General features: G+C 50.4%; 2 protein-coding genes across 3 annotated transcripts in view; both read left to right on the forward strand.

Annotated features, from left to right (window-relative positions):
• The window catches only part of LOC142048705 (keratin, type II cytoskeletal 6A-like), a 111,368-nt gene extending 100,195 nt beyond the window's left edge, over positions 1 to 11,173 (forward strand). The window contains exons 1-9 of one of the 2 annotated variants that reach the window (XM_075075842.1): positions 3,845 to 4,613; positions 5,226 to 5,440; positions 7,187 to 7,247; positions 7,755 to 7,850; positions 8,158 to 8,322; positions 8,843 to 8,968; positions 9,445 to 9,665; positions 10,048 to 10,082; positions 10,207 to 11,173. In XM_075075842.1, coding sequence (XP_074931943.1) covers positions 4,029 to 4,613; positions 5,226 to 5,440; positions 7,187 to 7,247; positions 7,755 to 7,850; positions 8,158 to 8,322; positions 8,843 to 8,968; positions 9,445 to 9,665; positions 10,048 to 10,082; positions 10,207 to 10,481 — 1,779 coding nt within the window. In that variant the 5' untranslated portion in view covers positions 3,845 to 4,028 and the 3' untranslated portion in view covers positions 10,482 to 11,173. Of the gene's footprint in view, positions 1 to 3,844; positions 4,614 to 5,225; positions 5,441 to 7,186; positions 7,248 to 7,754; positions 7,851 to 8,157; positions 8,323 to 8,842; positions 8,969 to 9,444; positions 9,666 to 10,047; positions 10,083 to 10,206 lie in introns of those variants that run through there. The other variant, XM_075075843.1, reaches the window with a different exon arrangement.
• Positions 11,174 to 17,223: 6,050 nt separating this feature from the next.
• On the forward strand, positions 17,224 to 22,949 carry LOC142048596 (keratin, type II cytoskeletal 6A-like). The gene is made up of 9 exons (XM_075075648.1): positions 17,224 to 18,596; positions 19,579 to 19,793; positions 20,340 to 20,400; positions 20,599 to 20,694; positions 20,943 to 21,107; positions 21,324 to 21,449; positions 21,697 to 21,917; positions 22,212 to 22,243; positions 22,352 to 22,949. Exons 1-9 carry the CDS (start codon positions 18,093 to 18,095, stop codon positions 22,546 to 22,548), a joined length of 1,617 nt encoding a protein of 538 aa, XP_074931749.1. The 5' UTR covers positions 17,224 to 18,092; the 3' UTR covers positions 22,549 to 22,949.
• Positions 22,950 to 26,284: the final 3,335 nt, after the last annotated feature.

Raw genomic sequence — 26,284 nt, forward strand, 5'->3', positions numbered from 1 at the left:
TGGCAGCGGTCAAGGTAAAAGTCCGCGACAGCGAAAATTACACTGGAAAAAAGTGCCCAAAGGGCCACGTCCATACTGCTCCTGGGGGTATTTCAGCATCTCCACTACGTGTGGGTTTCTCTGCCAAGAGACAGATATTTGGTAACCTGAAAAGTGCAGCCAGGTTTCAGCCCAGCGCATGGGAAACGAGGCCGTCGGGAGCAGAAGCCCAAAGGCACGCCAGTGCCCAAAATCTGCTTTCCCCTTTCTGATGGGATTTACCCCTCTAGCCTTCCACCGTCTCTTTTCGTTTTTGTGAACATACCATTAAAAAAGAAAATCGCAGCTTTTTATACTTCGATGATAGTGATATGACGCTGTGTTTTCCTTCCTCTCTCTCTTTTTGGAATGTGTCCAATAAAACTGGATTGTAATTTATTTGTTCCTACATCTTTTTATTCTAAAACAGAACCAGGAGCAGGAAATATTCCCAGCCTTCAGCAGAGTGAACTGGAGGGGGCTTCTGCTTTACTTTGGGGGTAAAATTTCAAAATTCTGATAAACTCATAATAAGCTTGAAATCAGTTGTCCCCAAACAAATGGAAGAATCGGAGAAAGGAGGAGGAGGAGGAGGGTGGGGGTTTATCCATTAAGTGACCAAAAAAATTAATCACCGTTCATTTCTTAACACATGATTGAGGTTAATTTAAAGCCTTTCTTCCACTGAAGGTGGTTTGCACCGCTCTGTTAGCTCGGGCACAAACCTGAGTATTTCATTTTTGCTTTCTTAAAAACACATAGGAAACCCAAGCATAAACAGGGCTCTGGGGGAGGGTTTTATCAGGATGATCTAGACTGAGGATGGGTTTCGGTGAGCTGCAGCAGAGCGACTCACCAACCGATGCATGAATTTTGGTCAGCCACCATTGCAAAAGGAGAATTAAAAAGAAAAAAAGGGGGGGAAAGGCCCTCAAACACGCCTTATTGCATTTCAAAGAGTCAGATGCTTCGCTCTTCCCTGACCTCTCAACATCCCGGCTTTACATAACTCGGCGCAGCAAATGGGGAAGAGCAAGCAAGTACACGCCAGCCCCGCAGGTTTACAGCAGACGCTCGCAACCGCTTCGGCACAAGCTCACTGAAACCCAGACGCACCGACACACCGGAGCATCAAATGCTCCCTTCACCCAGAAAATCAAAGGAGCCGCAGCGAGAAAGGCCAAAGTCGGGGGGCAAGACCCAGCTCCTCGGCCCCTGCTGTTGCAGAGAACGTTGCAGACAGACAGGCCAAAAATAAAGGAAGGTTAAAAATAAACTCTGAGTCACCTCGATGTCTCTATTCGCCTCTGCGAACGCTGAGTTACACAGCGCGGGTGTGAGGAATTAACAAAGCTAATGACAACCTAACCTTAACTAACCTTAAGAGTTTTTAATGTTTTTCTTCCAGCCCATGCTGAAAAAAAGAAAAAAGGAGCAAACAACAGAGCCCAAAAGCGGTGCTCACAGGCAGCCGAGCTCCTGCAAGCACCTCAGCTGGCCCCGGTCCCCCTGCCTTTGCTCTGCACCCCCGGCCCACCCACCGCCCCCAGCAGTGCCCTCACCCTCCCGGCAGCCCCTCTGCGGCAAATCCTGCCGCCCGAGCCGACGCCGTCCCCGCAGGCAACCTTCCCGCGACCCAGGGCAGCTTCAGGAGGACAGGGCACATGAGCGACAGAAGCCACACAAGGAAACTGCGTGGGGCTGGGAGGCACTGCAAGGATTTTCCTTGTTTTGGTGCCTAAACAACCGTTTGATTTACTCTTCCAAGACCTTTGTAATATTCCACTTAATTACCGTTGTCTGCAGCAACAGGCTTTCCTAGAAGAGCTGGGGAGGTAATGACTGCCTTCAACATGAATCCTTTCTCTTTGCTTTAATTAAAACATTTGCAGCCTGTGCTCTGGTTCCCAGGTGTGACTTTGCATAGCTCTTTGGAAGCCAAAGGCAGGCTCCCTGCCTGGCCCCCCGTCCACAGGATCCGGCACACGTGTGCCAATTCCCATCTGCAGGCTTAGGGAGGCAAATCTCCATAAATCTGCCGTGCTTCTAACAGAAGTTATTTATTTTCAGTATCAGGACAACCCCAGCGGTGTTATTACTGAGGCCCCCTGCGAAACGGGGGTTCGTTGCTTCTGGACGCGTGAGTGCGGGTGCAGTTTGCCCGGTGAAACGCCGCGCTTGCAGCACCCAGGAGGTTCCCACGTCGCCACTGCCGAGGCGAGAGCACCCCCTTGCTACCGCCCAGCCGTCTCCCCGTCAGCGGGAAGGGTGCTTTGCAACAGCCTGTCCAGGGATCGGCTTCCCGGTAGCTCGCCCGAAGGCGCTGCGGGTGCCGGTGACTCACGCTATTGGCAATGAGCAGTGACAGCAGCGCTCGCAGGAGATGATAGCTGTGAGCACTGCCTTTTTCTGATTGCGATGAGGGAGAAAAAAAACAATTAAAAAAAAAAAAAAACCAATCCCAAGACCCAACCCCTTCTGCTCAGGTTCTTTCAAGTTCCCAGACAGGGAAAACGGCACTTGGAAACACATCAACAGAAACAAGCTATGAGATATAGCAGATACCCTCAAGCCGCTCGTTTTGGGTTAAGCTCCCGCACTTATTGCTCACGTAGCTGATTTTGAGAACCTTTGTGTGTAGCTGCTCGGGGTTTCGCCTCTCCGCCTCGCGCTATTGTTTTATCTGACATTTAACAGGACCGAGGTGGGCAGCCCTCGCGGCACAAGGGTGCGGCTGGGCACAGGCCGGTTTGCAGAAGGATTCTGGGAGGGAGGGAGGGGATACCTTCTCCTCACAGACCCAAGAGCGGAGGTCCCCAGCTCTCATGCCACTACGCCACCCTAAACCACAACCCAGCCTCACCGAGGGGACTGAGGCTCCGGGGCGAGGGTTCACCCGAGAGCCCAAATCAAGGGGCAAAGGCTATTTTCGAAAAAAATCTTCCTCGGGGGCTGAATGATCTCAGCAGAGTGAAGGAGGGGTGGGAGAGAGCTGGAAGAAAAGCGGGTGAATTCCCCTTCACAGAACGTCTTGGAGAGCCAGCAATGACATGGAAGCTGCTGGTTAAATATTGGGGGGGCGGAAAAAAAGTGATAAAGATACCACTACACAGGGAGCTTTTGAACCCTGAGCCTGACGAGGAGGTTCAAAAGAAGAGCAATCATTTCAAGCATCTTTTTAATAACTATTTTGTAAGTCTCATAGTACTATTTAATGTAATTTGAAGTTATTTTGGAAAACGGATTTACTCGCTGCCTTTGAAAGCCACCTAATGTCTCCGTTTCCCCTGCAAAGAGGGGAGATAATTTTTTTGGTAAGACCCCAGAAAATACTACCACGAGACAACGTCCACTCAGCTATTCTCTGCAAGCCCACGATCATTTAGATCCCTTTTCTGAAAGAACTCAAAAGAGCTGCAATATAAGTAGAACCACCTTCAGCCCCCGCTTTCCCAAGCCAGCACGTCCAGTCCCAGAGCTGCAGCCTCAGAAAAGCCCCTGTTTACGCTGCCCTGTTTGCTGTGCGACGTGTTAAACCCTAAGCTTCACCTTGCAAAAGCTTGAGAGCAAGGAACCGTAGTCAGAGTGAGCCTTGCCTAAGGAAAACTGGCTCCCAGGGTCTGGGGAGAATCGTGTTGCATCCTGCTCCAGAGCAAAGACCTCAGCGAGTCGTCCCATGCAGTCCTAATTTCATGACTCAGAGCGGCAGGCTTTGGTGGAGGGGGGAGCTCCCTCACTCCGTTACTTTCTTGCCTGCAAACAATGCATTTTTCAGCGCCTCGCTGTAGCCTAGGTGTGTTTGACAAGGCAAGTTGCTGCAAGGCACATCAAGTTCTGAATTCCCGTGCCAAGTTTTCCAAGCAGATAAAAGAGGAGGCTCCCAAGCTCTCCCATCACAGGGGTTTCTGTCTCCGTTGCCCTCTGCTCTTTTCCTGCCACGCAGCTTTTATTCACCAGCCTTTTTTTTTCCCCCTCTCCTGCTCTTTGCATTTCCAATTGAACAAGCCACCATGAGTCGGCTCTCTTTCAGAACATCTACTGGAGGGGGCATGAGGGGCTTTAGCTCAGGCTCTGCTATTGTAGGAGGTGGCGGTGGTACCAGAAGCAGTTTTAGTTCTGTCTCTGTCTCCAGAGTTGGAGGAGGAAGAGCCGGAGGTGGAGGAGGCTTCGGAGCCGGCGGTGGTTTCGGCAGCAGAAGTCTCTATAACCTAGGTGGAAGCAAAAGAATTTCCTACAGCTCAGTTGGTGGAGGTCTACGGAGTGGAGCCGGTGGTGGATACGGCTTTGGTGGAGGAACTAGCTTTGGTCTTGGCTATGGTAGTGGAGCAGGCGCTAGTTTTGGCTTAGGAGGAACTGGTGGTGCTGGCGGCTATGGGCTGGGCGGTGGATTTGGGCTGGGAGGTCCCGGATTTGGTGGTCGAGGTGGCCCCGGGTTCCCTGTTTGCCCACCTGGTGGCATCCAAGAAGTGACCGTCAACCAGAGCCTCCTGGCACCCCTCAAGCTGGATATCGACCCGGAAATCCAGAAGGTGCGAACACAGGAGCGGGAGCAGATCAAGACCCTCAACAACAAATTTGCCTCCTTCATCGACAAGGTGAGAGTTTGGTCTTAAACATCAACCCTTTGCATATTATCAGTTGCCTCAGGAAAGAACAACAGGAAGAAACTTCCCTTGGATATAGGGGCTTGCCTGAACTAATCCCAGCCGAGAAACAGCGTGGCTTTGGCTGAAAACTAAGAACTGTCTTATGTTTCCTCTTTGCAAAGCCTGAGTTTTTCAGCGTCTTATTTTACTGAAAAAGTAAATCCCTCTCCTCCCTGTAAAAAACATCCTGGGGGCTGGACGGACCTTCTACTGGTTGTAAAATGGCAAAGCTCTATACAACTCAATGGGATAACACCACCGTAAACCAGTAAGGTGGACTGAGCGTCTAGGGAGGGGAGAAACACCTAACGCTGCAAATACATGCATTTGGCCTGCTTAACAGCTCTTGAAATATCTCGCTAAACATCTTAGCTGCTTTTGATACTTTCGAGAACCCGGTGTCCTAAATTAGGAAGATCCTAATCATTTCCCCACGACTGTCCCAGCGTCTCTTGACGTTTTCTCCCTGCGTTGAATGATCCTTCCTTTTCCTGGCAGTGGGGGATTATTGTGCATTGTTCACACGGGCTTCAGCATGTGCCTGACTTTGTTTCTCCCCAGGTGCGCTTTTTGGAGCAGCAGAACAAGGTGCTGGAGACCAAGTGGAGCCTCCTCCAAGAGCAAGGTCACACAGTCACCAGGAAGTCCCTCGAGCCCCTTTTTGAAGCCTACATCAACAACCTCAGACGGCAGCTAGACAGTCTCATGGGAGAGAGGGGAAGGTTGGACTCTGAGCTGAGGAACATGCAGGACATGGTGGAAGACTTTAAGAACAAGTAAGAAATCGTGCTCTGTAGCGTAAATGATTAACAGATGGGGAAGATCAGGGCAGGCGGCTCATGCTCACCGTGCACACCTTGTGTTTGCACTGGGTTCCTCTTCCAGTTTGCAAAATGAACATATAAAAGCAAAACTTGATCTCAGAATTACCTCGAGCTATGTCAGGTTCCTTATGTGCAGGATCAGCGTTTAGCACAGAATCCATGCACCCGTGGGAAGCTGCTCCGGTGTAACGGAGGTGATGGTCTGATCCCTTGAGTCTCCCAAAAGAATACAACTGGAGACAGAAAAACGCGTAACTTATGAGTATTATAGACATGCAAAAAGGGAATGAATCATAGCCATAAACTGCCAGCTCCAAAATCCCCGATTTCTATTTTTGCAAAGGAAATCCCAGCCTTTCCGGAGGGCCCCGGGCGACCTGCGTGTGCTCAGCCTCGCTCAGCTCCGAGCCGTGAAAGATGCTCAGCTATTTTCTCTGGCCGTTGTCAAAGAATACGATTTCCCTGGGGAGGCATCTAATCCCACCCTGAGATAAGGTGTCCAGCAGAGGTGGGATGAATCATTTTAAGGACATGCCAGCCGGTGCCTGCTGACTATAAGGGACATCCAGGTGTTTTTTTAGGCGAGGCTGTTCATTCTTAGTTGGCTGTAGTCTGGTGAGAACAATCTCCCCCTTATTCAACCAGGTCTGGCCAAGTGCAAATTTGAGAAAAACACCCTGGAGGCCTAAAATATGTTTATATTAGATAGTTAAGAGTGCGAAGAGACAGATATTTTTTCGGGGGGGGGGGACGGGGAGACGGCACTTAGAGCTGACAGGATGGACTCACATAGCTCCTGGTATGCTGTACTTGGGTGCATTTCAAGTTTCGATATGTGTTACAGGCTTTTAGAAATACTGATCAGGCCAAAAATGACTAATGATATTGTCTGGATTTTGGAGCTACCGCCTGGGAAAGCGAACGCATTGTCTTTCAGGTCTAGAGTTGGTTCTCAGTCCACTGGCTAATTTCCACTTCTTTCCGTGCCCGCTTGGAGATCCATCTGCAGGGATATCTCTGCCAATATTAAAGGACTGGCACGAACCTGCCTTTAAAATCCAGGTCTTTGCCTCAACAGCCTACATGTCTTGTCTCCTTTCTAGCTAAGCCCTGCCCTGATTATCTGATGAGAAGGTGTTGCTCAGAGCCATAAAAAGTTCCACAGAAACGTAGTCGGAGGCATAATGATCTGCTCTTGCACAACCACGGCTAAAGAATCGCAGACTTTTTTTTTTTTTAATTAAACGCTGCAGCGGGTTATTCAGAGCCATCAGCATCATTATAATATCAAATATCAAATTGTTACGTTATTACATATTTGCGGGCATTGCGACGCAGCTTCGCTGAAAGCCTTTTGCATAACTTTGCTTTGGGGCAAAGGTCAGCAAGAATATCTGCGCCTGCTTCCCACTGACACGGGCTCTGATCCCCCACACATTTATGTAAGACCTTGACTTTAAGGGCAGTGATTTGAATCTATTAATTTTAGCTGGGACTACGCACACCATGGAGCCTTGCAGGCACAGAGTCAGTAATCATTTGCTCTGCACCTGCTTGGTACTGTAAACAGGAGGGACGAAGGGACATATCTGTGAGCCACAACTAACGATTTGGGACCGGAGTGGTCCCATCTCTGCTTCCCATGCTGGCTTTGCTCTTCGTTTCCACCAAAACCCTCTCACTCTTTTATCCTAACAGATATGAAGATGAGATCAACCGGCGCACTGGTGCCGAGAATGAGTTCGTGGTCCTCAAGAAGGTGAGTGAACTGGGAGTTATGGGACAGGCAATGACATTAACTTGGCATGCAGAGACTTCAAGCCAAGCTGATGGGAGCTGGGGTCCTGCAGCCTCATGGCTGGGTCAGCCTATGATGTTGGCACATCTAGGAGTACGGGCTGGGTCCTTCCGAGGCCACGAATGGGCATAACCTTCTCCATGTCATGGAGCTGCTGTTTTCTGAAGATAGATCCTCCAGCTGCAGTTGCAAACCGTCTGGTCTCTGGTGGCTCAGTTCAACTCTGTCTTGGGTCACATCCCCAGGAGTCAGAGCTTTGCCTTCTGCCCAAGAACCTGGTTCTGGCTCACAGTAAATGTCCAACATTACATAAAAAAACCCAAACCCAAAACCTTGATCATAACAATATAAAAAAAAGCCTAAAGCATAACAGACCTGGAAGCAGAGAGATGGTCCCACTTGTGTCCTGAAGCCCATATGGCTTGTGGTTTGGTTTCATCAGACGTCTTTGGTTTTTCTTTTCTTTAGGATGTTGATGGTGCTTATATGAACAAAGTCGAGCTGCAGGCCAAAGCAGATGCACTGGCAGATGAAATTAACTTCCTGCGAGCTCTCTACGAAGCGGTAAGCAGTCAGCTCTCCCCACGGCAGCACCCTCCGCAGCTCCCTGGCCGTATGGCTCTCCATGCCCCGGAGCTCCGGCCACCATGCTCAGTGCTGTACAGTGGTAAAAGAGAAGGTGGTCACTGCATGTTTGAAATCACAATGCAGGCAACAAGACAGAACAGGGTAGACAGTCTCTGTTAGAGACAGAGCAGGGGGAAGTGCAAGACAATGGCTTGGCAGCGAGGGTTCCCAAGCCATCTCTTGTCCGCACGGTTTCCACCCCAGATACCACACCACCGACTCAATTTTTTTGTGTCTTCTGCAGGAATTGTCCCAGATGCAGCAGCAAGTATCCGACACCTCTGTGGTCCTGTCCATGGACAACAACCGTAACCTGGACCTCAACAGCATCATTGCCGAGGTCAAAGCACAGTACGAGGACATCGCCAACCGGAGCCGGGCTGAGGCTGAGGCTTGGTACCAAAACAAGGTGGGTAACCAGGACAGACTGATTTCTGGACTCATCATTCTAGCTGATGGGAGGCGGGACTAACGGAGGAAGGATCACAGTGTTACACCAGAGATTAATTTATTTTCTATGCGTGTTGCAATATCCTCTTGCGTACAAACCCCCAGTGTTTGCTTGTGGACCGCTACTCTTGGTCAGCCTTATATTCCTTGCGGTGAACCCAAGGAAGATGCTTAAATGCCGTGACCCTGGGCTCACAAGGAGCCACTGGTAGATCTGGCTTTAGACACAGATCTTTCCCTTCCATGTTCTTAACAGTAGGTGACAACCCACAGGTGCTCTATGCAACGCAATAGCTGCTGCCTGAGCATATATTGACACCTAAGGCAAATGCCATTATTCCACGGGCAGGTTCCACAGAGGAATGTCATCCCCTGCCCTCAACCTGCACCCAGACCTGCGCTTTGTGCCCTGAAGTCCCCTCACCCTTCCCCAAGCCCCGTGGTGCCTAACCAGCGCTCTCCTCCTTTCTACATATCAGTACGAGGAGCTCCAGGTCTCCGCCGGGCGGCACGGCGACGACCTGCGTAACACCAAGATAGAAATTTCGGAGATCAACCGGATGGTCCAGAGGCTGCGGAACGAGATCGAGAGTGTGAAGAAACAGGTAGGAGGGGACGCTCCCTCAGAGCTGCATGGTGGAGGGCGGGCAGGAGGTGATGGTGCCCAGGCACAGCGGAAAGAGCCAGCGCCTGGCACGGGAGTAGGGCTGGAAGGCCAGGCTTCCTCCCATGCATCAAGGCGAGCATGACCACCTCTGTCTCTGCCCACCAGAGAAGGTCCCTCAGTGGAAGGATGTGCTGCGATAGCCATTTTCTTGCTGGGGAAGCAAGTTGCGAGCAACTAAGCCAGCCCAGCAAAGGCACGTAGCAAAGCAAAGAGATGTAGATGTCTTTCCATTTCTTGGGGGACGGGATTATGGCTGCAGCTCCCCAGTTACCTGCCCGGCGGCACCTTCCCAATGCCCCATCAGGAGCTCTCAGGGCCATGCTGGGAGCCAGCATCTACCAAGCCATAGCAATACTCAAGACAGCAGTTTGGGGTAGCCCAAATTAAACAAAGATCTGTTTCCTTTGCTTCTAGTGTGCCAATCTCCAAGCAGCCATCGCCGAGGCGGAGGAGCGGGGGGAGATGGCCCTCAAGGATGCCAAGGCCAAACTGGCCGAGCTGGAGGATGCTCTGCAGAAGGCTAAGGCTGACCTGGCGCGGCAGCTCCGCGAGTACCAGGAGCTCATGAACGTCAAGCTGGCCCTGGACATCGAGATCGCGACCTACAGGAAGCTGCTGGAGGGCGAGGAGAGCAGGTGAGGACAAGCACGTGGACCTGTTGTGTGCCGCTCTTCAGATCAGGGCGCATCACCTTGGGCTCAAAGAGCGAGCTCACCCCAATGGGCTGGAGCACCCAGTTCATGAAGATATAGAAGAGCACCAACATGTAAAACAAGGGCACAGAGAGGGATACTTTACCTTGTGGGCTTCCTAGGAAAAGATGAGTTTATCCAGCTCTTGGAATCTGATGCACTAATAAAAATGAGCGCTATCACCTTTCACCTGTGAAGAAGACTTACCCCACCAGAGGATAGTCCCTACTGGAGGCCACGGAAGTCTAATTATATGGTCCCAGTAGCTAATGTTATATCTTGTCTGTGCCTTGGCGTTATTGCTTACTTTCCCCTTCCCCAACAGGCTTGCCGGAGAGGGAGTCGGAGCCGTGAGCGTCTGTAAGTACCTCCCCCTCTTCCACCCCTGCTTGCTGCCCCCCGCCGTAGGGGCGGCGGTGCGGGTCCCCCCGCCTCGGGCAGCCGGCAGGACCCTAACGCGGGTGTGCGCTGTGTCTCCCTGCAGCTGTGGTCAGCACCTCGAGCGGGATGGGCTACGGCGGCGGCGGCAGCTGCCTGGGCATGGGCGGAGGTCTCGGCATGGGCGGCGGCGGCGGCGGCGGCTACAGCATGAGCAGCGGCGGCGGCTTCGGAGTCGGGAGCGGAGGGTTGAGCGGGGGGCTCACCTACGGCGGAGGCAGCACCTTCAGCTCTGGGAGCAGCCGAGGCATCGGCTCCAGCACAGGAGGCAGCGTGAGGATCGTTTCCAAGACCACCACTAGCAAAAAGACCATCAGATAAGGATGGTGAGCGCGGAGCCCTCGGCACGGACGACGACGTGTTTCCTGCCTTCCGAAAGCAAGTGCTGCCCTATGAATTCAATGGTGTAAATAGCTGTGCTAGACCCTCTCCTTCCTCCATCCGTCACCCTCCACCTTTGGGGCAGCGGGGGGAGACCAGGACCCCACCGCGAGAATCTGGAGCACCTTTGGCTAAAGCATAGGTTGTAACAGGTCACCGACAGGGCTTTGGAGAGCCGCTCGGACGCCGGGGGTGGCCCTCTTTCAGCACAGTCCTTGCTTTTCCCTTGTTCGCCCCCTGGAGCTACGCATTTAAAGCGAAGCAGAAGCACTTTGCTGAAGGGGACAGCCGCGCTCGGCCACGCACATTCATTTCATTCGTCCTAAAACAAGGGTGACAGCCTTGGGAAACCACCGGCTCCTCAGCAATGAAAATAGCTCCGAGATGCTCTAAAAGCCTCTGCCCGCAACACGTGTTACAACCTCCAAATGTTTTGTCTGCAAGTAAAGATTTTTTTTTTTTCCAGCCCCTTCTGTTTTCTCAGGCACCTGTGGGAAATGTTATTGCTTTCTGTGTATATGAATTGCCACACTGATTTCTAACTCTTTGTCCTCATGGTTACAGCCTCTTCACTTCCAAGCCTACCATACTGTATTGTCCAATAAAGAGCATTTGTCATTTTTAAAATCTGCTGCTTTTTGGCTTTTCTTCTCTGCTGACCTGGGTATGGATGCATGCTGTGCCCCAGCTGCAGTGGGGACCCTCTGTAGGCACTTCATGAGAAAGGACCATTGCCTTGAGGAAAAAACCCTCAGTTTTAGGGCTCAGGCTCTGGCATGGCTCTGGGATAGGCTGGGGAGCATGGAAAGAAGGGTGGGATGGACGGAGAACTGAGGCGTGGGGAGGAAAAGCCGCCTCAGGGCTGAGCAAAAGCTGGATGAATCCCACTGCAGTGGTTAACCGCAAAACTGCCCTTTCTGCCCGTCACTGCAGGAGCGAGAAAGGGCCAGGGAGTGGGAAAAGGAGGGCGATTCCCAAAGGTTTAGCTGGGCTCAGCCTGGCCGTTAGTTAACACTGCAAACAGGAGGAGACCTTATGGCAGAGGAGCCCAGCAAAGAGGGGTGGACACAGGGCAAAGCACCAAATATCTGCACGTGCAGCGCTCGCACATGGAGGATTCCCCCTAGCACACACAAATACCTCACTAACTGTGCTCGCTGGTCCTCCGGAAGGGCTGTTTTGGGGTCTCAGCTTCATTTTGAATGAACCTGAGGTCTTCCAAGGTGCTCACAGTGCCCGGCCTCCTAATTCCCATCCAGCCCCCCCGGGAGGTTTCAAAGACCTGCCTGGATGGAGGGTTTCAGCCAGGCTCCCACGCTGTTCCCGGGCTCCCTCCTGTGGCTCCGTGGGCATCCCCTGGCTCTTGCTCCCTGCAAGGCTGTAGGGCCAAGCACAGATCCTGGCAGCAGCCATTGGGAAGCATGGTGCGAGGTGGGAACCCAGCCCCGGCGGCAGGAACCGGCGCACGACCCACGGGGGAGGAAAGGGGCCGGGTCAGGAGGGGAGCAGATGAGGAAGGACCCGCAGCCCACTGGGGATGCCAGTCCCAAAAGGAGGCTGGTCGGTGTCCACCAACCCACCCGTCATCCCCTGCACACTCCAACTGGGGGTGCACCCAGGCAGGACCCCAGGGGGTGAGAGGAGACAGGGGCACCGGCCATGTCTGCCAGGCAAAAGCAGCTCATGCACGGCGAGCCAGAGCGCTCGCCGCAGGGAACCACCACCGAGCTCCTGACTCAGTGCGGCCCCGCGCACCCATCGCGCCGCGCAGAGGTGTGCAACCACCAGACAGTCCAGCAGGGTGTCTCCAGCAGGGGGGGGCCCAGAGCAAGAGACAGGCACGGTGCCGCCCTGCCAGGGCCCCAAGCCCTGAAGGTCCTACGGTGGGGCTGGGCTGGGGCTCACACCCACGAGTCTCCCCTCCAGCGCTTGGGAAGCGGCAAGGAAACGACGGCTTTGGAAGGTCGGGGCAGCCCGTTTGCACCGGAGGAGGTTTTGTGCAGGGTGAATGGGTTTGGCTTCATTCATTTAACAGTTTGCATCAGTTTTCAAGCATCTCACTATGTCTCTTAGACTGTTTTAAGGAAGCAGAGCGAAGCTTGCAAAGCAGAGGCATTTGTAACAGGCAGGGCATCCCAACTGGGCTATTGTTGCTAAGTTATATTTAGTTGTGGGTTGGTGGGGGGTTTTTTTAATTATTGAAAATGTCAAATATAAGTTTGCTTTGGTTTGGTTTTTTCTTAATAGAAGCGTGCACAACACATCACTGTGCCACCAGCTGCATCAACCATGGGCCACCAGCACCAAAACCTCCAGGAAACTCGTTTGTGAGCCGCGCTGCCAAGCCCTTCCCCCTCCCCGCAGTGCCTGGGCGTCCCTGCAGCCTCCACATCTGCTGCCGGGTCCTTCTCCTGCGGTCTGAGAAGGAGGATGCTACCGAGGCAAAAAAATCACTGAGCAGCTATCAGGCTCTTTTCTTTTTCCATAGGAAGTCTTTTAAGAGCCCACCCTGGCACCTCTTCTCTGAGAAAGCAGACAGCAGATGCAAAAAGTCATGTTCTAGTTACCTTCTGATTTGCAGAGGCCGGGAAAACTCACTTATTCAAGTCAAAATTGACAAGCAGTTTTAGCTGGCAACTTAAACATTAGGTGAAATATCTTTTTAAAACCAACATTTAATTTCAGCGTTTCCTATAGGAATGATTCCGTCTCTGGAATGCTGAAACATCTCCCCATAACATTTCCCAAACGCAACTTTGCAGCTTTTCGCCTCAAAACCAGAATTTTCATCAAAGAAAATTATTTTTTTTTAATTTGCAAATGGTTAACGCAGCCTGCAAATGAAATAAGACACGAAATGGCTGCAGGGAAGGTGACACAGGACGCAGCAAAGCCAGCCGCGGAACAATATTCCCAGCCACCGTCTGCGAGGCATGTTCAGCCTGAGCACTGCTATTTAAACAGGGCAGCAAAATCCCGCTGCCCAGAGCGGCTGGAGGTCGGAGCCCGGCTGCACGCGATGCCACGCGCCGCGGGACAGCAGCGGGGACCGCCGGGCTCACGGGCAGCGCAATACGGCACTGCATGGTAAATAAACATGAGGCCTCATAAAAATGGTGCACCATGACTGGACACACTTTCCAGGACACGTGAATAACCCTTATTTATCTTTCCGGCTCTGAGAATAGCATTGTGCGGCTCCAGTTCGTTTTAATAAGGAGAAATTAAACTTCATAGAAGCGCTATGGCTCTTGGCAAGGGAACTCAAACCAGGAGCAGCGCTCGGTGCAAGACGGAGCCGAGGGACATGCCACGTGCAGCACGGAGCTGATCCGAAATAATGGGGCTTCCCAGCAGCGCCGCTTCCAGGGCTCGGTATTCTTTATCGGGAGAAAAGACATACCCTGGGGCCGTGAGGAAGGACGAGATGCTACAATACTGCCGCGATAACCTTCGGTGTTGAAAGATCTTGCCTTCCATGTGGAGCTCGGTGGAGATCACAGCCCCAGCGGCCCTACTCAGGGATTAAAGCTAGGCTCAGGAAGCACTACAGTGCAATTTGGGACGCTTAGGTTTCTTCGGGTACCACCATTTAAGCACCAGTGTTGCATGCAGAATAGGATAAAGGAGGTATCAGCTAATACCCGCCTAAGGTCAGAGGCTCTATCAAGATGCAACAAGCCATCGGGGGAAATAAGACCTTCCTGCTCTGTATAAAGCATCTGGCAACAACAGCAATAATGAAGGCAAAGTTATTCAGAAACCCTGGGCTGTATCGGTGTCTCTGTGCTAGCACAGAAAACAATTATCTGGAGAAAGCAGGTCACACCTACACTTCAAAGTCATCTAGTAGTTATAGCTGACTGGCCTCCAGATACCGCTGGGAACAGGCTCAAAGGACTGCAACACCCATCACGGGGCACCACCTATGGGAAAGCTTCTGAGGAGTTCAGCCTAATTCATCCCTTCGGGAAATGAGATTCAGGGACACTCGCCTCCGCTCAGCAGCTCTCGGAGGTCCCCATCCCCGCAGCACAGCGATGCTGTGAGTTGCGTGGTCCCCGTGGAAAAAGCGCAGGGTGGCCGGCAGGACTTCATTAACTTGGGATGAAATAGTAAATTATGGTCAAAATGAGTAGGGTTTGAATTTAGGTTAGGAGCCCAAGTTTAACCCAAGGCTTTAATTTAAGCAATTAACCTAAATTACAGCCTTGACTTTACTGATAATTAAACTGAGATTAGGTAGCACAGGTGAACCAACCCCAGCTAGTAAGACACACTCTTACTTTACAAATATATGTATTTTTGCAAACAAAACACACAGAGGCACTTCTGACAAATTCAGCTTTGGCTGAGAAAGGGCATCCATCATCAGATGAAGGCTTCCGAGGCGGATGCTGGAGAGGAGCAGCGGTGATGGAGAGGAGGTGATGAAAAGCTCTCGGAGGTATCCCCTGTTCACTGGCTAGGTACCCAGAAAATGGTTCCAATCTCTCACTAAAGGGGCGGGAGCTGCCTTTACTGCCCTGGCTGAGTCACAACTCACTTCCCTAATCCCAAAGGACAGTTATTACCTTGATATGAGCATGATGCCAGAACCAAACTCGGCCAAGACTTTACTCCCAGGTTTACAGCACAGTGTAAAGGGATCTCCTGCCTCTCGGTCTGGGACTTGCATCCATGGCTGCCTGCCCCCCTGCTCAGCCCAGTAGGAAGAACTGAGGACGGGAAGGGAAGAAAAAGGCTTCGGAGCCTGCTCAACCTCACAGGCAGCCTCTGCCACGTCAGGGGGGCTCTCACCCGGCGAGGCCTGCCCAAACACAGCTCCCTTTGTTTGGTTAGGAGGAAAAGCTACAGAGCAGCTTGAGTGAGCACAAGCATTATCCCCTGGTGGAGGAAAAAAAGTCCATATCAGAGCAAGCTATCTGCATCAGAGCAGCAAATTCATTACGTGCCTGGAGCTGCAGGGTGCACAGGAGACACTCCCCCCAGGAGCTACCTGGAAACCCTGTGTTTCATCAACAGAGCAGGGTGGGGGCCCCCCTTGCCATCACCCCATACCCCAAACCTGTAGCTACAGCTCCTTGTGCTCACAGTTCTGCCTTTTGTAATTACCTCTCAAATTCCTTCCAGATGAGTGACAACCGCATCACCTCCACCCTAGTGCAAATGTGAAATGGAAAGAAATTAATTTCTTTTTACTTGGTTGGAGGAGCTGTATTATTACTGTTATTAACAATGGACTCCAACGCAGTTGGTGTATTCTTTAGCCAAAAAAGACAAGTTTCATATGTAAAAGGAGCCTGAGGGGGAAAAGGAAAGCACTGACGCATCACGCTGTTAGTAACCAAGGGTGGGTTTCAGCCTGGCTAACTCTGCACACCTGAGTCAGCCATCTGGGCTACCCACATAGTGTTGGCGAAGGTGGAAAGCCATCTTCAGGGGCCTCTTGTCCACCTCCCTGAGGATGGGAGAGTCTGCCATTTGGTGGTGATCTCCAATGACTACACAAGAACACAGAAATATTCAGATACTCCAAGTTACGTGACATGGATAGCACCCAAGCGAGCAATTCCCAAAGAGCTATAGGCTCTTAGGAAGGCTGGCACCTTGCACCTGCCTTTGAATACCTGGCTATCCGAGACTTGCATCTGTATGAATCCAGGATGCTATGTGGGGGGGGGAAATCAGTCTCATGCGTTCAAGTCATGACATCTGTCAGCTGGTGGGCGAAACCCTAAGGCTGATCAATCACCCACTGCCTTTCGGCTGCAGGCCTGTTGGGTGCAATTAATTTGCTCCCAGTTCCCATGGTTGCAAAAGTGCAGCCAGTCAGACCCAATGAGACAGCCCCGCTGGGCAAACGTTGCAGGATTAAGCCCTTCCTTACAATAAAAAGCTCAGTCTTGTAATAGACACCAAAATAAACTAACAATAGCTACTTATTCCCCCTTTCCTTTAAAAACTCAACTGCAAACGCAATCCATCTGAAGGGAAGCAGCTGGGGCAACAAGGGGGGCACAAAGTGTTTCTGGGGGTTTCCTTGACCCAGCTACCTTGCACGACGGGCCGATCGAAGCACACCACCCCTCCACCACGGCGGTTCCCCAGTATTACGTTACTCCTGTACTGCAGCCAGCAGCCGCTCGGGCTCGCAGACACGAGAGGAAGATGTTCAGGGGGGATGCGTTTGCAAGTTCACTCTCTTGTATAAATAAATTATGTATGAATCACCTTTTTGTGAACAACCCGTAACTCAGTGAGGGCCAGAAACACTTGCTGTCCCTCTAAAGGAATTATTTTTCACATTTTTCTACTTGACTTGTAACTGAAAGTGCCTGCCATGCTAAACGCAAAGCAAAGGGCTGCATTGGTACCTGCGACTGAGAAAGGAAAGGTCCAGGCTGTCCTACTGCATCCAGACTGCTGGGGAGCTGGGCAGGGGGAATCCTTAGAGCACTTCCCTAGTGGATTCACGCAGCGGGATCACACTTTCAGGAGTGCAGTGCTGAAAGAGCTTTGGGGAACTACGTCGTGTTTATAAACTGCGAGTCGGGAACGGCCCCGGAGCACTCCATTTCCATAGAGCCAGTGGACTCAAAGCAGTTCCCACTCCCACAGTCTCTCCTCCTTTTTCTTTTCTTTTTTTTTTTTTTTTCAGTTTGTTTGTTTGTTTCCATCCTGCTAAAACACCGATGTCCACCTCTCCAAAGCCGAGGTGCTAGCACAACTATTTTGACAGAGCTCAACGGCAGCTGTCAAAATCCGCACACGAACAAAAGACCTTGTCAAAACATTTAATTTTCATCCTGTGGGGTTTTTTTTTTTAGTGACAGAAGAGTAAGTCTGCGGAAGCAGGATTTTCAGAAGAGATCAGCTCAGCGAGCTGAGCCTTTGTAGGGACAGAAGCAAAACTACCTCTGCAGATATATGCGGTGGCACAGAGGGACCACGCCGTGCGTATCACAAAAACCCAGGATAGAACAAATTACCGCAGGGCTTGCTGTAAAACACTGCTCTGCCCGACGCAGACCCCTTTCCTAAAAGACAAGGTAACTTTTCAAAGCCCTGTTTGTGAACAGAAAAGGGGCGAAAGCAATCCCCAGGGATGAAGTTTTCAAATGAGAGAGGTGTTGAGTGACAGGCATTTTTGAACGGTGTTTTCCTCCCCGTGCCCGACGTGACTCACCGCAACCTTCAAACGCTTTGATATGGCAAAGAGTCTGGCCGTCTACAAAGACAGCAGAAGGCGACAGTTATTCCCAAACAATACCACTGTTGCTCAGAACCTGGCTATATTATTTCAGAAGGGCGTGTGTGTGGAGTGAGTTCACTCTCCAGAATGCTGTTGGACATGCCAAGCCTAATTAATCAGAAAGACGATCCACCTCATCAAACCCATCCCAGTCTCATACATGCATAAAAGGGCTCTCCCGAGCCCGTGGAGAGCACAGGTTCATCTTTCTCCTTTCCCTCCTACTCCTTGCTCCAGGCCAGCACCTTTGCTCCTTTACTCTTGCTGTAGCATCCATCCCAATCCAAAAGCCAGCAATGTCTCGCCAGTCCACCGTGAGGATTCAGAGGGGAAGAAGTGGCTTCAGCGCTGCTTCGGCCATCGTCCCCAACACCTGCCGCACCAGCTTCAGTTCACGTTCCGTCACCCGGGTCGGAAGCTGCAACGCTGGCAGCGGGTTTGCTAGGGTTGGTGGTGGCTTTGGAAGCAAAAGCCTCTACAATGTTGGTGGATGCAAGAGGATCTCTGTGGCTGGAAGGGGTGGTAGCTTCTATGGATCTGCAGGTTTTGGTGGTGGCGCTGGTAGCGTGTACGGTGGTGGCTTTGGCATGCCAGCTAACCTGGGCTATGGATACGGTGCATTTGGTGGTGGCATGGGTGGCCCTGGATTCCCAGCTGGGGGCATCCACGAAGTCTCCGTCAACCAGAGCCTTCTGAAACCTCTCAACTTGGAGATTGACCCCAGCATCCAAAGGATCCGAAAGGAGGAGAAGGAACAAATCAAAACCCTCAACAACAAATTTGCCTCCTTCATTGACAAGGTGAGACATGAGCTTCCTTAATATCTTGTCCTGATTTTTTTGATGGGGGCTCTTTTCTTAGCCTCTTTATGAGCGTATAAGCTGATCAAGAAGGAATAGAAGTGAGGAATGAGACTGGAAGATGCCCAGTCCCTGGAAACTCCAGGGAACGGTACCTGCTACACAGTGGTTGCTATGAATTAATCATCCAATATTCCAGGTCCTCCTCATTTGCTGCTTGACATCTCATAGGCAGTGGAGGAAGAAAGCTCTAGAAGACAATCCTGTCCTTCTGGAGGTGTTGGGCTCTCTCCATTGAGTGTTACAGGAGCCTTGATAACAGTTTTTCCGATGGTTAAATTGAGATGCAAGCAACCCACCTAAAATGACCAAGAAAGGCATCACATGAATTGGCACTAGGGAGGAGTAAGCTCCTCATCGCTTGAATTTCCTCAAAGGCATTTAAAGCTACCACTGCAACAGTACCAGCATGTTTGGGCTGTTAGTTCACAATAGCAAAATGTGATCCGACACTGTCTGTGCACTTCATTTCCTTGTTAACTGTATTAGATGCACGAGAACATCCGCTTGATTTCTGCTCCGGTTGAGCAGCTCCTCTTTGGTTTCAAGGAAAACACTGCATTATTTTGGAGCTTTTGTGGGGCAGAGGAGCTACACTGAAGGAGAAATGGCACTTTACTATTGTTTTCTTAATAAGAGCGCAAACAATGTTTTTGTGTGCACCCTTCGCACAAAATACATGCAGCTTGTCTTGATTCAGCAAAACAGTGAAAGGGAAGAAGAAAATCAGTAGTCATTCCAGGGTTCGTTTGCTATACTGAGCAGGGTCCTTGCAGTCAAATAGCAAATTCCTTTTTGTGCCAGATGAGAATTTGGCGATGAAAACCAGCTGGAAAGAGTACTTTACCACCCCACATTTGCAAGGAAAGCTCCTCCTAATCTCTGCCCTTCCAAAACATCTTCAGGATATTTCTGCTTACAGGTCCGATTCCTTGAGCAACAAAATAAAGTGCTGGAAACCAAGTGGAGCCTGCTTCAGGAGCAGGGGATGAAAACAGTTAGGAACAACTTGGAGCCGCTTTTTGAGACTTACATCAACAACCTCAGGATGCAGCTGAACAGTTTGCTGAGTGACAAGGGAAGGCTGGAGGGAGAGCTCGTCAACACGCAGTACCTGGTTGAGGATTTCAAGAAGAAGTAAGTCTATTGAGCTAGTGGTCTCCTTACCTAGGTAGGCGCAGCCTTTCTCCATTCAACAGCCTTAAGCAAACCAGGGGATCCAGGAGAGACCAGGGCACCAGAATTCCCAACAGTGACGGTTGTGACATTTTCTCAAGAGAAATGGTAACGGAGTAACAGATCCAAATACACAAACATTGAGGGAATAATTTAGAATATGATCAAAGACTTATTAACTAAATTACCTACTGAGAAAAAAAATAAATTACACGGTAGGTCTGAGAGTTTCAGGACAGCATGCTTAATTTGCTTACGACAGGCAAGGAGGAGTATGACTAATGGCCAGAAATAGGAAAAAAAGAATAGATTCTTTAAAATTTTTTTGATGTACTTGTTTTAACTAGTTTAGCCTAGGAACATGCTCATGGTCTCTTATTCAGATGCTCTGTAGGAGAAAAGAACATTGTATGCAAAATGCTCTTAAGGAAGTTCATTCCAGCAATCTAAAATCACCTCCGTCTGTTACTTGCCTAAACAAATGCTCCTTCTGCCTCCCTCCATTAGGTATGAAGATGAAATCAACAGGCGCACAGTGGCAGAGAATGAATTTGTGACACTCAAGAAGGTGAGAGCAAATTACAGAATACCATCTGATGACAATTTATAGAGCTCTAAAGACCTATTCATTCACAAATCCGTCCATTCATATTCCAAAAGCCTTTTTTTTACAGTTTCTTCCCTGGACTGTCATTGCAGACCTCTGCTTGTTCCTGACTTGCTAATACGAGTTTAAAACACATTACCTAAACCTCTCGTCCTCCAGGATGTAGATGCTGCCTATATGAACAAGGTAGAACTACAAGCCAAGGTAGATGCGCTGACCGAAGAGATTAATTTCCTGAGAGCCCTCTACGAAGCAGTGAGTACAACCACCTCCCAAGACATCTCAGCCCTCAGTTAAGAGCTTCCCTACCCCCTTTCCTCTGAAAGCCTGTAATTTCTTCCCCCAGGAGATGCTAAATCCTTTACCTCTTTAGAGTTACACCAACCGTCTTAGCTGTTCAGATAACAATCTGTAGCCTCTCCCAGGTCTGCACGCTCATCTGAAAGGATGAAAAGGCATCTCCCAAGTGAGTTAGCTCACCTAACCCCCTGTGCACTTCGCAGGAGCTGTCTCAGATGCAGACCCAGATCTCCGACACCTCTGTCGTTCTCACCATGGACAACAACCGAAACCTGGACCTGGACAGCATCATCTCAGAGGTCAAAGCGCAGTACGAGGACATCGCCAACAGAAGCCGGGCTGAAGCAGAGTCCTGGTACCAAACCAAGGTGAAGAAACTGGGGGTTTCCGTGCTGTTATCTTCATGCCTTGTCTTGAACAGATAAAGACCGGCTCTTCCAAGAAAACCTCAAATATTGCGTCTTGCACAGCAGCACTCCAGCTGCTAGTCTGGGCTCGAGAAGGGACCCGTGCTTCCAGGGCACCTGGGTTACTCCAAACCCGATGGATTTTACCTTGGGTGATTGTTCCTCTCTCTGTGACAGTACGAAGAGCTGCAGGCTACGGCCGGCAGGCACGGGGACGACCTCCGCAACACCAAGCAGGAGATCTCTGAGCTCAACCGCCACGTCCAGCGGCTGCGGTCTGAAATCGACAGCGTGAAGAAACAGGTAAAAAGCAGCAAGACCCTCACTTTTTAACCAGTTTACACCCTCACATGCAAGGGAAAGGAAGGAAACCATCAGAGGCAACCTAGGCAAGTTTTGCTCGGTTTGATCCTTTTTCTCTCAAAAAGGGAACTGTCAGGAAAAATGGTTAAGCTGATAGCGCTGGAACAAGACCATGTGGTTTCAGGGTAGATAAAGAACAAGTCTAGATCTTGTATGGGGAAGTTGACTGGGGGTTTCTCTTCTGTAGTGCGCAAATCTGAAAGCGGCCATCGCGGACGCTGAGGAGCGCGGGGAGATGGCCCTCAAAGATGCCAAAGCCAAACTGGCCGAGCTGGAAGATGCTCTGCAACAGGCCAAGGCTGACCTGGCGCGGCAGCTCCGCGAGTACCAGGAGCTCATGAACGTCAAGCTGGCCCTGGACATCGAGATCGCGACCTACAGGAAGCTGCTCGAGGGCGAGGAGTGCAGGTGGGTGGGAAACACAACCCTTCTAGTCCTGATGTTGGAGGAGCAAAGCAACGCGAGCACTGGAGATGCTCAGCATTTCTGAAATACTGAACAGGGCATTAGGTGGTGGTGGTGGGTGGGAGATCGTCCTAGCTAATGGAACTAACATTGCGGGAAGCATCCCTGAATTAGGCCAAGTTTTTATTTTTCTCCCCAAGGGTCTCTAGTAAAGGTACCCTATCCCTCCCACCCCACCCCCACCTCCCATCAACAGACTTCTTATCCTCTATCTCATTGTGTTCTGTCCCCTAACAGGCTGGCTGGAGATGGCGTCCCAGTGAATATCTGTAAGTGTCTAAAATATATGCCATTACCTTATTTATGCATTAGTGTGTCTCTGCACCAAGAAACCAAAGCCCAGAGAAATTGAAAGCTATTCCTCCTCCTTCTTGCAGCCGTGACCAGAACAACTGTGGGAACGGGATACGGAGGAGGAAGCAACCTCAGCATGGGAGGGGGAATCTGCAACATGGGCAACAGCTTCAGCTGTGGAAGCGGTCCCGGGGTTAGCAGCACCACCCTTGGAGGTGGCAGCAGCTCCAGCGTGAAGTTCGTCTCGACCACCTCCACCAGAAGAAGTTACAGAAGCTAAAAGTTTCCTTTCAGATGCCTTCGCTCGCCAGAAAACACCTTAACCCTGATCCTTTACTAAAGCATAGTTGGGGTCAAAGAATGAGGGCCACCTCAACCCTACGTCTTGTCGCACAGGAGCCTCACTTTAGGAACTCTCTCTCAGCTGTGTTGTCTAGCACGCATCATGTAGGGCTCTGCTATTGAACATGAGTCCAATTGTTTTAAATTTGCAATTTGCTTTTTACAGCTCAGCATTTTTTGGCCGGATTTTGTATATAAAATGTGTCCCATGACTGTTTGTCTCTCTTCACTTTCTGGTGTTTGTCTAATAAAAATGCATATGTAATTTATTTTATTGCGTGGACCTTTTAATTAAAGACATGGAACAGCAAATGCAAATGCAGATAACAAGCACTTTTCCTAGGGCCCTACCCAGTTAAAGTGCAGAGTTTTTGCTCCTTATTCACATTTCCTGAACCTCTCCATTAGCAGCCAAAACACGCAGGCAGAGCGTAGCACCAAAGGGAGCCGTTTGATTTCGCTGCTCTCCCCACCGTGCAAGTAAAACACCTGGAAGCTAAACACAGGGCACGCCAAGGCAGGAGTCGGGCGCAGGGGAAAAGGTCTAAGATTCATTTACTATGCAGGTCCCAGCCAATACAACATCCAACAGCCTGGCTCCCAGGGGGTACAAAGGGCAGAGCCAAGTGTGTGATGTACCTGCATAAACTTCTAACAATAGGGAACTAATTACTAGGGGAGCCAGAGCAACCACCCGACTTGTTCAAGTATATCAGTCCATCTCAAAACCCCACTTACTGTGAGCTGTCTCACCTAAGCGTAGGTGCCAGCAGTGCAAACGTCTGCCTGAGCGGGCTGAAAGCACTCCCTTCCTGTTCAGAGCACTGGCCACACCGTTCTAGGTGTTTATCTCGGGTCTTGATGCTGATCTGGGGTCTTGACGGTTGGACTTGATGATCCTAGAGGTCTTTTCCAACCTTAATGATTCTACAATTCTATGATGTTCCCTCTCCTTTGACTACAAGCAGGTGGAAGATCTGGTCCACGTGCATTCACATGCAACGTTGAGTTAGATGTCACTCATCCAATAGCTATAAAAATATCCAAGAAGGGGATACCTGTTGGAAAGTGGAAGTCTTCAAGATCCAATATATCTTCACATTCCTAGAAGACATTGGAGACGAGATCTTGTTTTGAGGAGGTGGAATAAAAACCAGAGGAGGTGTAGCAATTTTAGATGTGGTTCTGACTAATCGGGAGAAATTAGTTGAGAAGTAAAGGCAGAGCATCATCTGGCTGAAAGCTAGAGAGTGACAGATCTCATTGCTGGAAGATCAGCTGAGCAAACAGATGTGATTAGAGAAAAAGTCCCAACCCGTGCCCCATGTATTTCAGTAAGTTCAAATAATGGGTAGAGAAGCACTCTGGGGAAAACACTCGACGAGATGGGCCAAGCGAGGGGAACTGGCAGTGCCTGAATGATAAGACTGTATTTGGGTTTTCCTTCGAGACCAGCAGTTTCCCATCATTTTCTAGGATGCTCTGAACTCTGCATGTTCCTCTCTGTATCCCTCAGGAAACCTCCTTCCCAAAAACTTGCGGGCTTGGTTATGGGTCTGCTGCGGCTCTCCACGCCTGCTCCACCACCTCTCCCTGCTGCATACTGACAACAGCTTCCCGGGAAGGAGCAATATCCTCACCCTGAACAGCCTGGGCAAGGTTATGTAATGGTCTTCCTCATTGCTGCCCAAACACACTCTAACCAAGGAGGATATAATGGGTACAGCCAACAGGCACGTCAGACGGGTGCCGTCCATTGCATCAACACCTGGGTCGTAACACAGAGATTACGAAGCCCTTCATCTGGCATGGGAAAGGCTGGGGCCAGAGCATTTGTTCTCCCAGGGCATCCCTTTTTAAGCAAGATACAAAACAAAACCACCCTGGCAAAGGTTCGCATTGCTAGATACAAGACCAATGTACAGCTGTCCTCGCTCCGCAGCAGGGCTCTGGTCACCACGTGCGTAACCTTCTGCATCCGGTCCTGCTGGACAAGTCAAACAGATGTAGCGATGACCTGGGGCTTATATTTCAGCGGGAGAGGACCGCCCTTGTTAATTCTAGCACAGCCCAGATTAAAACCTTAGCCGTAATGAAATGAATGGTGCTTGCACTCACGGGCTTGAATTTGCAAGGCATGGAGGGAACTGATTGCTAATTGCTACCCATAACATTTTTACAGAGTTCTTTAGGACAGACGGTTGGTAGCTTAGTCACAGAAGCTCTTAAAAACTGCTGCTTGTTCTAACACACAGGGGCTGAAACACTCCCAGAACAGTTATTTTACCTTCGTTCCAGGGTGTGTAATGGAAACATTAGAAGAATAGACAGGAAAATAGAAACAATAGCAACAAAAAAGCATGGCTGAAAGGCAAAAAGAAATGACGGGCATCTGAAAATTACCTTCCTGGGACCTTCTGGTGAAACTCACTTGACTGCCTGACCTCCACGTGTGAAATAGCAAGCACAAGCGCACACTGGAAAGATGCATCTGCGAACACCTGCTCCGTACCCCGGTGCCTGCATGTGTCTTTTTAACGGCTGGGGAAAGCTACGACTTCCCAGCAATGCTCCGCAGGTGGGCTGCTACCTCCTCTGATGCGTTCAGATCGGGCATGGGCACCCCCAAGAGAGACATACCTTGGCAAACATAAAGGGCTGGAGGGTCCGAGAGAAGCGGGTCCGCCCTTGGGCATCCAGACAAGACACTGGGAGCGACTTCCAAGCATCTTGCCTGCTCTAGGACAAGTGGCCGCGCATACAGTGCACACAGCATGCACAGGGCGAGTCAAGACACCATGTGGCTTTCCGCAGAGAAACGCACTATTTGACTTTTCCTGGGTGCTACGCAGAATAAGAGGAAAGGGAGTTGTTCGTGAACGATGTCGTAAGCCCAGATCCAGAGCACTGAATTTCCTTGTGAGTAAGAGATATCAGAGGGGGAAGACAACAGATGTGGAGAGGGCAGCCTGGGAACAGGCTTCACACCATGTAGAGACAAGGTCACCCCATGAGTCAGGCAACAGCCCAAAAATCTGTGAAGCTGAAGCCCTGAGAAATTGCCAACTCAGATTTTGTATCATCACAGACGATACCTCCCTCCCAGATCATATTCTAATATTTCATCATTTGTTGTCAGTCTAAATCAAGATGAAACATAGACACTTTTTGCAGAAATAAAAGGTCTGAAAACACCATTCATAAAACTACCTTACACGTCCTTCCCACTCCCCAGCTGGCTTCAATAGGTGATGGTCCAAGACTTCCACTAATACCCCATCACCACCCTGGCTTTCTCTCCATCACCTCTTCCTCCCTTCTGTATCAGTTCTGGTCTAAATGACCCTTGTTTGGGTATGAAAACAAGAGTCCAGGATTTCCGACAAGTCGGTGCCTGAAGTGCTGATGCCCTGCCGGAGTTTAGTCAAAACCACAGCACCAGGAAAACAAAGACCCGCAATAACAGATTTCTCAGACCACGGACCACTGCACCGTGCAATAACGCGCCTTTACGCAACAAAGGGGTTGATTCATCCATGAAATAGAGATGAGCAAGCGCTTGCCCAACACGGGGAACCATCTACTGCAGAGGTGAAAGGAGGGAGTGGGAAAGGGATGGCTGCAAACAAGAGTTGAGCAGGCAGTATTTAGTGTTTTCTCAGGTATTTCGACAG

Source organism: Phalacrocorax aristotelis, chromosome 26, assembly GCF_949628215.1.
Source record: "Phalacrocorax aristotelis chromosome 26, bGulAri2.1, whole genome shotgun sequence".
Lineage (NCBI taxonomy): Eukaryota > Metazoa > Chordata > Aves > Suliformes > Phalacrocoracidae > Phalacrocorax > Phalacrocorax aristotelis.

Bases quoted from the DNA above. Each gene is read 5' to 3' on its own strand.
- LOC142048596 (XM_075075648.1), top strand. From the start codon at position 18,093: ATGTCTCGCCAGTCCACCGTGAGGATTCAGAGGGGAAGAAGTGGCTTC. The intron at 20,401-20,598 runs GTGAGAGCAAAT...CTCGTCCTCCAG, and splicing joins AATTTGTGACACTCAAGAAG to GATGTAGATGCTGCCTATAT. The intron at 20,695-20,942 runs GTGAGTACAACC...TGCACTTCGCAG, and splicing joins TGAGAGCCCTCTACGAAGCA to GAGCTGTCTCAGATGCAGAC.